The 13,107-nt window shown below is 38.5% G+C and overlaps 1 protein-coding gene across 1 annotated transcript; it reads right to left on the bottom strand.

Moving 5' to 3' along the window:
• Positions 1-331: 331 nt before the first annotated feature.
• On the bottom strand, positions 332-12,809 carry LOC134494717 (DGAT1/2-independent enzyme synthesizing storage lipids-like). Its single transcript, XM_063299964.1, has 6 exons — positions 12,506-12,809; positions 10,723-10,887; positions 5,950-6,143; positions 4,762-4,822; positions 3,988-4,127; positions 332-476 (listed from the first exon to the last, which is right to left on the bottom strand). Exons 1-6 carry the CDS (start codon positions 12,807-12,809, stop codon positions 372-374), a joined length of 969 nt encoding a protein of 322 aa, XP_063156034.1. The 3' UTR covers positions 332-371.
• Between the last annotated feature and the right edge of the window lie 298 nt (positions 12,810-13,107).

Raw genomic sequence — 13,107 nt, 5'->3', positions numbered from 1 at the left:
ATTGTAACCAAGCAAAACAGAGTTGCTGTTTTACACCCAGATATGCCTCTTTATTTCTGGTCATATTGCATGGACATTTCTGGTCATATTGCATTTCTGGTCATATTGCATTTCTGGTCTATAAGACAGAGAGACAGACAGAGAGAGAAGTGATCATTGTCTTATTTACAGCATGAAAACAATATCCATAGTTATCATTTTGAACCCCCCCCCCCCACAATATTTCAGAATGTTATATGACAGGCTTTACTGCATGGTCTATGAAAAGTAAAGCATACATTCCAAAAATTTTAAAACATTGCACATAGGACATGCATATGAATATGAATATGACAGGAAAAGTCATTCATCTATAACAAAATATGTAAAGCCTAGGCATCTTTCTCATTTTTATCAAATCGCTCCAATAAAGCTCTTAATATATTTCCAGGTCGTTTCTGGTATCTGTCTCGAAGATTTTCCATTGCAATCTTTGTCTGTTAAATACAGAAGAGGAAGGCAGTATAAAGTTAAAGTCAATACCATTTTAAAAAATACATTCACAGATGCATTAGTAAAGGAAGAAGATAATCTCATAAAAACAAACTACTCAGTGAATACTGTATATTCTCAGCTGCAGAGGGACAGGAGGCCTTGCAGATAAAGATTAAACCTTGCCTTCTGCCATCCCACCTGCGAGGTTGCATTGAAATCCCTTTCAGACAACTGGTTGCCCTGTTGACCTGCATTAGCTTTCAAAAAGGGTTGCCTATTATTTCACTAGAACTGGCCTTCCTGTAGCTTAGCTTCATTGTTCTGTTCTGGAACTGTAGAGAATTAGTATGGTCTTCTTGTGTGTGACACTCCTTTAACACTTAGTGTGGTATTTCCTGTCTTTTTTCAAGGATAAACATACTTAATAGGATTTAAGATGCCAGTTTCCCAACCATCCTCTCTGTTCTTTTCAAACCCATTCCAGTTTGCCTGACTCATTCTTAAATTGTGGTGCCCAACACCGAACACTGAATTTGGAGAAGGCTTGGAAAATTAGAACTGAATGAAAGTATTAGTCCCCATAACTTGAAATCATATTTGTCTTTTTTGCAGCCATGGCAGACTGCTTCAGCAAATGGTCAACCACAATGTCAAGTCATTTCCCGCTCCTACAGGATCAGACATATATCCCTGAGGCAGTATACTCATTCCTTCCCATACCTATGGATCTGAATTCAGAATAAGTGAACAGGTGAGCACTTTCTAGTTCGAACTGGCATGATTTATCATGGACAGAAGGTTAATCAGAACTTCTTGTGACACCATCTATGCTAACTGGCAGTTCAGGGTAAAAGCATGCGAACGTAACACTGTCCTGAAAAGCTGCAAAAAACGTCTTGTTTTTGTGAAGCAGTGGACCTGTATTGCCTTTGTAATCTTAATTTCCACTGAATGCTATTATCATGTAAATTGCTTTTGGTTATGAGAACCTAGGGTGCTATATAAACTTTGCAATAAATAACCTAATTTGCATAAGGTGCTACACCCAATATTTGTCATTTTCTTCCAGAAGGGTTTGTTCCAGCCTCCTATTTATCATCCATTACAATTTTGAAATTTTGTAAGGCTTTCACCTTAGCCTAGCTGAATGCTCTACTCTCAGCAGTCCTTTTTGGATGTTTTAAGGGTATTTCTATGTAACTTCAGTTATGTCATAGAAACCCTAAGCTATATGTTCTTATACTGTTCCCTATATAAGGACTCTAGTAAAGGTAAAGGTTTCCCTTGACGTAAAGTCCAGTCGAGTCCGACTCTAGGGGGCGGTGCTCATCTCCGTTTCTAAGCCTTGGAGCCGGCGTTGTCATAGACACTTCCGGGTCATGTGGCCAGCATGACGACCCGGAACGCCGTTACCTTCCCGCCGAAGCGGTACCTATTGATCTACTCACATTTGCATGTTTTCGAACTGCTAGGTGAGCAGGAGCTGGGACGAGCAACGGGAGCTCACCCCGCCGCGCGGTTTCGAACCGCCGACCTTCCGATCGGCAGCTCAGCGGTTTAACCCGCAGCGCCACCGCGTCCCTAAGGACTCTAGACAGGCCCTTATATATCCAATTTTGAAGAAATTTCCAGGTAGGGAGTGTGATTTCTATTTAACACTACTTCTTTTGTACAAGGACTCGAAAATATCTTCCCAAGTTGCCCAGTTTTGTGCTACCATCTGTATGATGCACGACACCATAGAATTAGAATTTCTTAAAATAGTATTTTATTTTGATTTATTTTAGTATTTTTATTCTTAATTAATTTTAGATTCTATCATACTTATTGTTTTTCTGTATGCGTGTGTGTATGTGTGTACATACTGTATATATGTATGTAATATTGTTATTACTAGATATTTTGATTGTATCTGGCCTTAGGGCTGGAATAAACTTGATCTGATTTGAATAAACAACCTATTGATTTCTGTTTAGCTGCATCTAAAACATTTTTCTCCAACACCCTTCCTTTCGCCATCCCCTTTCCTTTCTTTTGCTTCCTTCCTGCCCCTTCCCTGCCTCACTACAATAGCTATGGGGATAAATAATAGTCCCCTGTCAGGAATGCTCTATGTCTTGAAGACTGTGATCCACAAAAGCTTTTGCTGTAACACGTTTTTACTGTATTAAAAAGTCTCTTTGAACTTCTCACTTGTCTCTCTTAAATTTGTGCCATGATTATTTTGAAAACCTTTTGTCCTTTGATACAATTGTGGTACAATTAGATACAATCCCATACAGTTGTTTGTCAACTGTAGATTGGGTAAGCATTTCTTCACTTTGTAATCTTAGTCATAAATAACAACATTGAAGTGCCCCAGCCTGAGATTAAATCCTGTAACACCCCATTCAACAGGTTCTTCCCAAGTCATGAAGAAACACTGCAGAGCATTTCTTAAGGCAGGTTTTCATTCTGGTGTGGATTCATCTAATCCAGCCCACTATCTTGAGAATATCATGGGTTACTTTGTCAAATGTTCTCTTGAGAGTGAGACTTACTACGTTCACAGAGGTTCTATGATCCTCAAGACATTGACCACCCATAAAATAGGATGCTGTTAATCTGGCAAGACTTCTTGAAAAACCCATGCTTTGTCACTGCCTTATTTCCAAATTGTTTAGAGATTTATAACTTTATGATCTGCTTCAGACGCTTCCCACATATTTATCTCAAACTGACTTTTTCAGATCATCCTTCTCCTTCTTTTTTTGGAGATACTGTAGTTATAGTGTTTTCTCTTCTCCAATCAACTCACACTTTACTTATTTCTCAATGAACATAACTATCCAAATACTAATATTTAGTGGGTACTATGTTGAACAAATAGAAATGTATTTAGGAGAGGTGCCTGAAGGGGAGGCAAATGGCAAAAGAAGTATTGTCCTTTTGTGATTTGATGTCACACACATGTAGTTAAGGGATGAAACTGGTGAGTGATGACAAACATCAGATTCTATGGATACTTCTGACATTATGTTTGGAGGAAAGATCATGAGGACAGGAGAGAGGTAGAGAAACGTAGAGGAGCTGGAGAGATTGATAACATTTGTTTTCCTAGATTATTCCTCCACCAGTGGACTCCAGAACTGCAATCTGATTTCCATATATTCGTACGCAGCCCAACAGACACACACCTATTCAAAAGTTAGGTATCAGGACCACTTTTTTGTTTTTACTTACAAGCAGGCTGTGGATTTGTTAGGGAAATTGTTTCTATTAAAGCAATTCATAAAAAGTAGAATAATTTTTGTGTGCTATTATTCAAATATTTGGTTTCAATGGTTTTTTTTCTAATTTCATGATTATCAATAATAAATTCATTAAGAGCAGGAATTCAGACACAAACATTGTTTAAAATATATAAAATATATTATAAAATAACTATCAGCTCTGACTATACCTCAAAACTAAAATGTTCTGCAGAAAAACCCAATACATTTAAAAGTTTGTTTTGGTGAAAAGTTTCCTTACTTTTTCAGCCAGCTCCTTAGCAGTTACGTTTGGGTCATATGGGATGGGTTCTCCAATATAGGTGCGGAGTTTGACTGGAAACCCACCATAGATTGGAAGGACAAGCAATTTAAAATGTTCATACAGCCATCTTGATAGCCCTGTAGAGGAAATAAAACAAAATGGAAGACAAAATTCACAAGGGAAATATCTATCTAGTTTTTTTTTCCCCATTACCTTGCACCTTAAAACTGGAGAAATTAATTATGATGTAAATGTCTGCAGTTCACTTCAGAGAAGCAGGCCCATCCATTCCTTCCTGGTGTAGAATTGGTTTCAAGCAGGCACCAGGCAGAAGAGTGAATTAGTCAGGGCCAGGGTGGAGGGAAAAGAACTGTGTCTTTCTCCTCCAATCAACTTGCTAGCTGCCCTTTGGGGATGTGGAAAATGCTGTTTTGGTGCTAATATGGAAGAAAAATTAACGGCCAAGCCACTTCCCTTAAGAGAGGAGAGAATCTTTCCTTTTTCTTCAGACCATGAAATCATTTGGCCTATCTGGACAACTGATCTTGACATCTTTACTTGATTCAGCTTTGAGCTACTTCATCTCTGAACTGATTCACAGAAATTTCTCAAGGCTATTAAAGAATTTGAGAAAAAAATGGTTGAGGTAGTTTGTATTAAATTTTACTATTATAATTAATTTTTTTAATGAGAGAGGGAGAGAGAGAGAGAATAATGGTTGAGAGTTAGATAATGAATTATATAGGAAGGAATCTAGAAAATGAAGCTCACGTGTCTTTCCAACTGTCCTGTACGCTTCGCGGAGATTTTGCGTAAACAAAGGGATGATTGGCTAAAAAGAGAGAGAGGGAAGGAAAGAGTAAAAACTGATAGGAACTGGAAAAGCATTTTGGTTTGGACTAGAATTTTTAATGAAAACTAATTCAGGGCAAATTTGGAATATGAAAATTTGGTTATTGTTCCATCCTCTTCTAGAATAAATGCCAATGTTAAATACTATTACAGTAGGTACTATTGTATTCTGAAACACATACAACTTGTTGACACCAGGACTTTCATCACAGAATCTAGGTGGTACTGTGCATAGCGTTGAAATAGCATTAAAACAATTAAAACTCCATAAACAAATATTGGGGAGAAAAATACCAATGAACCATTTTGCATAGGTTGGGATCACTAATCACCTTGGATTCTGGACTATCTGAGAAGCCAGATTTTTACAATTTTTCTAAAGGATGGTAAGGTTGATCTAGGCAAGGCATCTCAACCAGGGTTCCACGGAACCCTAGGGTTCCGTGAGAGCTCACTAGGGATTCCTTGGGAGATCACGATTTATTTAAAAAATTATTTCAAGTTCAGGCAACTTCACATTAAAGAGGTAAGTTTCATTCTTTATTTTTAGTTTAAGAACCCTGTTAATGCATATATACAGGCCTACACATGAAACGAATATAATAATTTTGTAACTTCTGGCCTATATTTGAACCTGAATGTGCAGGGCCTGCAAAATATTTCAAGGGTTCCTCCAGGGTCAAAAAGTTGAGAAAGGCTGGGCTAGAAGAATCTCCAAGGGAACGGTATTCCAGAGGCCAACTGAGAGCACAGCTTTGGGATCCCACAAGGTGGCACTGTTTAATCACTGTTTTGATCTTATAGGACAGGCAGAGATAACTGCAGAAGGGCAGTTCTTTAGATAACCGGTCCTAACCCATCCAGGGCTTTATAGGGGACAGGAAGGAGCTTGAGTTGCACCCAGAAGCCCCTGTGAAGTTCCCAGGGCAGAGGAGTTACAGGGGTGTATCAAGGTGCTTGTTTAGCCACATTTTGGACTGTCTTTAGCCTCTAAGTGGTCCTCATGGGCAGCCCCATGGAGAGCAACTTAAAGTACAGTACTCCACATAATCATTTATATGTCAGCTGTTTGTACATGATCCTTGACATGACCAACAGGCCACTTACCACTTTGCTTTTTAAAGCCACTTGAGCAAATCCTGTACGGGTACCCCACTCCAGATTGTAGTTTTCATCACTAAAATTTTGTTCTCTCAATCCACCAGGTGCTATTCCTACTAAGTGGCCTTTCTTCAGAAGCTCAACACAGTTTGCTTGGTTGCCTTCTATGCAACCTGTTACCTTAAAAAACAGTTTTATACCTGTAAAAAAATGTGAAGAAATAAAACATTGTATATGAAAATAATGTCTAGCTGTCATATCAGCTGTCATCATTCCAGTGATATTGCCCTGCTATATTTTTGTAATAGGGCAACCCTCCATTCTATCTCACCAGATAAATTAGGACAATTTCTGCCCTTGTTTCAACTGGGACAGCTTAGGGTGAATGTTGGAGTTATTGCTTTCACTGGAATTCACTGCTAATACCTCCTTTCCCCACCTTCAGTCTGGGATTTCATTGGTAAAAGCAAAACAAAACACATGTTTCAGCCCAGTAATGGGTAACTGATCGGAAGAGGGCTGTACTTTCTCAGATAAATTACTAGATTAGAAACACAAGACATAAATTGGCACCAAAAATATCTGTTTGAAGTAGTACAGGTAGTCTTTGTTTAATTACTGCCTTGTATAATGACTGTTCGCAGCTACAACAATGATGAAAGAGTAACTTTATGACCAATCCTCAAATTTACAACCTTTGCAGCTCTTCATCCAGCTCAGAGGGATCTAGAAATCTTCTTTGTAACCACACCTCTCTTGACATAGTTATGTTTTTGTTTTTGGTGCCTTTCAGTCAGTGTTGACTCCTGATGACTTCCTGGACAAGTCCCTGCAGTTTTCTTGGCAAGATTGCAGAAATGCTTTGCCATTGCCTGCTTCCTAAGGCTGAGCGGAAGTTACTGGCCCAAGGTCACCCAGCTGGCTTCCTGCCGAAGGTGGGACTAGAACTCACATTCTTCCAGTTTCTAGGCTGGTGCCTTAACCATTACACCAAACTGGCTCTCTGACATGGGGTTAGCTATAGGTCAAGCAAAGTCAAATTCTTTTCGGAGGGCAGGGGAGATTTTCTGTGTGACTTATCCTCTCTTTCCCTATCCCATTCATGGTCTGGTGAATATCCTGTTCAGCTTCTATAACCTCTGCACCCCCTCCCCAACCATAGGAACAAATTTAGATATATTTAAACCAAGCAGTTGAAATCAAACTCTTCTCTTTCTGGGAAGAATCAGAATTTCCTGCAAAAGAGACATTCTCTTTATTATTTCTTCCTGCACCTCTAAGGGTGACATGAACAAGGTATTCAGAAGTACTTTTTTTCTCAAAAAGGAAGTCTTCTGCTAGTTGAACTGGCCTCTGTGGCCCTTTCCTTAATTGGTCAGCTTCTGCATACCCAGAAACCTTCTTAGTCTGATGATGTCATAGACTAAGAAAGACTGCTTCTCAATCACATCTATGCGATCACACACACTGTTACCTTCATGTACAGAGATTAGACTGGTATTAAACTTTGGCACTAAGGGTTCTTTTATTAGTGGTGCAAGTGGTCTAGAAACTAGTACCTCATACCTATAAACTTAGCCTTTACTGAATAAGGTTTTTTAGAGGACACAATAATATGCACATGTTTATCACCAGGGCCCAAATAGTCTATATACATAATGTCAGTAATAGTAAGTAACCCAGGAGAAATAGAATCCAAGACACTCAATAAATGTTTTGTGTTCCAACTGTGAGCTCACACCCCAGGTCTTCAGGAAGTTAGAAAAAACTAATGTATGACTCACCTTCCACCTATACTTTCTTTTCTAAAAGCTGTGATGACTTTTGGGTGACCTTTAATTTATCCTCTAAGAGGTTGAGCAACTTCTGAAAACTCCTTTACTTACCTAGTAGTCACAATTCTGGGCTCTTCCTTATGCTCTTAATATTTTACTCATTTGGGTGGACTTTGTATTTCCCTTATGTAACTTCTGAGTAGTGCAACATCTTTTTCTGAAGAGTCTGAAGCTCTAAACTGACCATTGCTCAGACTTTCCTTCATGATAGGAAGTTTGCATCTGAGCTCCTCTTTCCTAAGCCCTCTACAATTGTTTCAAAAGACCGTTAAGAGCTATCTTAATAAAGTCCACTTCCTTAACTATTATATTTACATTTTGTTTTGATAAATCTATTTTCTCCTTGGAGCTCATGACATTTGGGGACCCACTAGCTTAATGATTAGTGATAAAAACTGAATGGGCAAAACCGCTAATCCCTTTGTCCATTTGTTCATCTAAAATTCACTTACTCAACCAACATACATTTTCAAGAAGAGTAAGTTCTGAGGCCAGTTCAGTATATATATCATTGTTTTGTGGTTGAGATGTTACTAGTCTGATATCCAAAGTGTAATCCAAAACAGAGATTGGTGGAGTGGGGAGTATACTATATTGCCATCCTGTACTTCTTTTAATGGAAAGAAAAAAGATGAAATCTCAGTTTGGCTTTTCCTTCTTGGAAGTAATTTATTTCCCAATGTTGCAAAAATCTCTAGTTTCCCATAGTCTTGTCTGGTAAGGACCATAGTTTAAACAGCAGATCTCCATTTACAAATTGATTCAATATGGGGCAAGCCCTTTCTTCAAAAGATGAAAACTGAAGGCTCAGCCACTGACAAGCTGTTTTGGGGCATTTGAAGAGTCTTTCCAGCTATTACAGCTACTACTATATACCACTTGTTCTAAATTGCTTGCAAATTACAACTGAGCACAACCTGCCAACCAGGCCTTTTAACTAGGTCCCGGCGGAAAGTGGAAAGCAAATTCTGGCCTATACAAACACCCACCATTCTCTGAACAGCTACTGTCTTCTATCTTCACCTTATGCTCCCACATAAGGTGAATCTACTCATCCCTCTACATGACCTCTCTGCATCAGTTCTCAAGAATCCAGGGGCATGAGTAGACACCAGGTGACCTGAGCTGTGCTAGAGTATTACTAGTTTTTCTCCCAAGGCCGGTGATCAAACTGGTTCCATCCCACTACTTGGATGGCTCCACTCCCTTCTCCTCTTTCAACAGCATTTCTTCCTCCTTCTGTTAGTTCAAGTTCCTTCACCCACAAAAATTACTGGATCTAGAATAATCTCTCTCTACGCCTGTTTTTCTTTTTTCTTGCAAAAAAGAAATTACTATGGTCTTTTTCATTTTTTTCCCCTTGCTTGGTAGAATCTGTCCTTTCCCAGGTAACAATCTGTCTTGAAACTTTTGTAGACACATCTTGTGTGAAAGATTGGCAGCTTGTGAAGCCTAGCATTAAAGAGGTGTTAAGATTTGCCACCCTTTGCATAAAGAATACCTTAGCTATTTGTCAGCCTGGAAACCTAGGTTGTGACCAGATGACATGCTTAGGTTAGATCTGCCTGGCATGCTGAATGCAGCTCACCAGGGTTTAAATGATACATCCCCTAAACTGGATAATAACGAACTAAAGCTTGTGGGTTACAGCTGATTTTTCCAGATCACAAGTTGCAAAAGGTCTAATGCTTCCTTTAAAACATCTTGCATTCCTTTTAAGATGTGGGCATTGTTAGACACTGGCATCACATTAGAAAAATGGATTTTTAAAATATTTAAGGTAATTTGCAATGCTCTATAGCAACCATTTACAATTACAACAGTGATGAAGAGGTAACTTTGCAACAGTCCTCACATTTATGATCTTTGCAGATCTGTAAAGCAAAGGAAAGCTGAAGTAAGATCATAAACACAGTGGCAGTTTCACTTAGTGACCGCTTCACTTAACAACAAAGTTGTTGGTCCCAATTGTGGTCACTAAATGAGGACTACCTGTAATGAATCATTAATTCACTTAACATTAGAACTATCATCAAAAAGGCGCAACAAAGGATGTTCTTCCTGCATCAACTTAGGAAGTTTAATCTATCTCAGGAGCTTTTGGTACAGTTTTACAGAGGAATTATTGAGTCTGTTATCTGTTCTTCTATAACTGTCTGGTTTGGTTCCACAACCAAGCAGGACAGATCTAGACTTATATAGTTAAGTCGGATAGTTAAGTCTGCAGAAAGAATTATTTCAATCTGCCTGCCTTCCATAGAAGACCTGTATACTGCAAGGGTCAAAAGGAGGGCAGAGAAGATATCTGCAGACCCTTCGCATCCTGGACATAAACTGTTTCAACTTCTACCATCAGGACGGTGCTATGGAGTACCGTATGTCAAAACATCTAGGCATCGAAACAGTTTTTTCCCTCATGCCATCGCTCTGTTGAACTCCTAATTAATGTAGCATGATATAATGATTGACAATGTATGGTAAGACATGACTGCTAAGATGTGACTGGTAATGCTCTGTTAAATGTGAACATATGTTAGACAACAGATGCAGTATACTGTCCCTTAATTCTCCCTTTAAATATGAGTGTGTGTTAGTTAATAGCCGTAGTATTATTTTCCTTCAATTTTTTTCTTTCTTGATTGTATAGTTTTAGTAAATAACATTACTACTTTATTGTTTATTTCTTGATGTTATGTAAATATATTGAGAGCTCCTGCACCAAAGTCAAATTCCTTGTATGTCTAATCATACTTGACCAATAAAGTATTCTATTCTATTCTATTCTATTCTATTCTATTCTATTCTATTCTATTCTGTTCTGTTCTGTTCTGTTCTGTTCTGTTCTGTTCTGTTCTGTTCTGTTCTGTTCTGTTCTACTCTACCCTACCCTACCCTACCCTACCCTACCCTACCCTACCCTAAATATAAAGTTAAAATACCTTACCTGGTATTAAATGAAAGAAACAATGAATCACAGAATGGACTAGTCTCCCAGTGTTTGCATAGAATTTAGCTACAAAGAAGGCAAAGTCAAAAACCATTGCTCCATGGTAAAAAACAATCAACCCTGGTCCTTCTGGTAGGTGCTCCATGCCAATGATCTCATAACCTGAAAAAAGTAGATTATTTTTTTTATTTGTTGAGGTTACATGGAGATAAAACAAGGTCATTTAGAAAAGAGAAAATATATAGTGCAGAAGATATAAGGTAGCTTTTCTCAGCTGGATATTTCCCAGTTATTTTGCAACATTCAGAATTTTTCTCATGACTCTGTCTGTCTTGACCTAGTATTTGAACTTAGCTGAGATCTGGATGAGACAAAAGAGGGTAAGATTGAATCCCAGCAAGATGGAGTTATTGTTTTAAACTTCTTGAGGTTCTCTGACTGCTTCAGAGTTGTCTCCTGATGGGGTAGCATTACCCTTGAAAGTGAAAGGTCCATGACTTGTGAGTCCTTCCAGACTCATGGCTACTATTCATGGGCAAGGTCAGGGTTAGGTAGACCTTTGATATAGCAGCTACAGTCCCACTTAAGCAGGAAGACCTCACTATTGTGACAGATACCTTCATCACTGCTTCTCTGGAATGCAGTCATGAAGGCAGCGGCCTGGCTGTTGGTTATCACTCATCACCATGGGTACATTACACCAGTGCTTCAGGCTCTGTACTTGCTCCCCTCTACTCCTGGGTGCAAAATCAAAATGCTGCTTGTCACGTAAAAAGCTCTATACGGCTTGGCAGTAAAACATTTGCAAGAAAATCTTCTCCAACTACTTTAGACCCCCAATTTGTGTGTCTGTGGGAGAAGTTGCTAAACTTCCATGAAGTGGAAATGGGGCCTCTGAGATGGGGCTTCTGAGGTGCATAGGTGTTGCTTTTCAATGGCAGTGCCTATCTTATTTTATTTATTTTATAAATAAATATAAATAAAATATATTCATTTTAATCGTATTTTATTGGTTTGCATGTATACCCAGAATGTTTTAGTAGAATGGTTTTTGTATGATTCTCTCAATTACTGCAACCTGCCAAGAGTATATTTGATTGTGGTGTAAACAATCAAGTATAATTTATAAACAGTAAAGCATAGTTTTCTTCTGCTTCCCACCCCCACACAATATTGTTTTGCCACAGTTCCTGCCAAAGAACTTAACAATGTTGTCTGTGAAAGATAGCAGAGTACAGCTTCTGGTGCAACATAAAGGAAGCTGGAATTTCATACAGGCTGAGTTGTCATCCTACACAAGCATGGCATTCATTGTAACATCTCCAGGTATCATATTTTGGGGGGGGGGGGTATTTTTTGTGCCTTCGAGTCAATGTTGACTCCTGGCAACTGCCTGGACAAATCCCTCCAGTTTTCTTGGCAAAGTTTTTCAGAAGTGGCTTGCCATTGCCTCCCTCCTAGGGCTGAGAGAGAGTGACTGGCCCAAGGTCACCCAGCTGGCTTTGTGCCTAAAGCGGGAGTAGAACTCGCAGTCTCCCTGTTTCTAGCCCTTTTCCTTAACCACTAGACCAAACTGGCTCTCATGATTATATTATACTATATTACCTGTCATAACTATATTTAAAAGAGGCACCATTTTGATTCAAAGAGCAGATGGATATTACAAGTTTCACAGAAATATTGGGCAATCTGTGGGTCACATACAAGTGGAGACTCTGGCTGGAATAAATTGCCTGCCCTCTTGATTATCTTGTGACTATTTAAGAGACTGCTCACTTACCATGCCATATTTTCCCATATAAATCCAAAATATTTGCCATTATTCGCCTTGGTTTGCTCCACAATTCATTACAAATATCTCCATGTATGTTATACTGTTTCTTCCAAATATATAAATAAAATGTGCAAGCATAGCAAATTAAAATGCCTAAAGCTAAACAATATATAAGCAGTAGAAATACTAATAATAAAAGCAGAGGCTGAAGTACAGAGCTCACAGACTGTTCCATATAACCAGAACCAATCCAGTCTTTTAGCACGCAAGGAAACCATGTCACATATTCATTCTCAGAAGGATCCAACATAGTAGCTTTCATTTCATTCATGTCAGAGAAACAGAAAAAAAAAAAAAGAGAGAGAGAGAGAGAGAAAACAATAATTAGGATTTATTTCATGGGAGGGAGATGATGTTATTTATCACTTTGTCTTATGAACACAGACAAATCCATCATTATTCTTTTAAAATTAAATCCATCATTTTAAACCATTTTATTGCACTTAGTTTTTCATAGTTCTATTTAATGCTCTTTCTCTGTCATAAACACACACACACCCACTTTCATTGGTTCCTTGAATTATATAAGGCTTCCAGTAAACATGCAT

The sequence above is a fragment of the Candoia aspera genome, chromosome 3 (genome assembly GCF_035149785.1).
Source record: "Candoia aspera isolate rCanAsp1 chromosome 3, rCanAsp1.hap2, whole genome shotgun sequence".
Lineage (NCBI taxonomy): Eukaryota > Metazoa > Chordata > Lepidosauria > Squamata > Boidae > Candoia > Candoia aspera.
Note: the sequence above shows the minus strand (reverse complement) of the source record. Positions and strands in the feature narration are given on the sequence as shown.

What these genes read in the sequence shown, in the direction of transcription:
- LOC134494717 (XM_063299964.1), bottom strand. Translation starts at nt 12,809, where the DNA reads ATGTTGGATCCTTCTGAGAATGAATATGTGACATGGTTTCCTTGCGTG. An exon ending in ATATGGGAAAATATGGCATG is followed by an intron (nt 10,888 to 12,505) that starts GTAAGTGAGCAG and finishes TACTTTTTTCAG; the next exon opens with GTTATGAGATCATTGGCATG. An exon ending in TTTCTTTCATTTAATACCAG is followed by an intron (nt 6,144 to 10,722) that starts GTAAGGTATTTT and finishes ATTTTTTTACAG; the next exon opens with GTATAAAACTGTTTTTTAAG.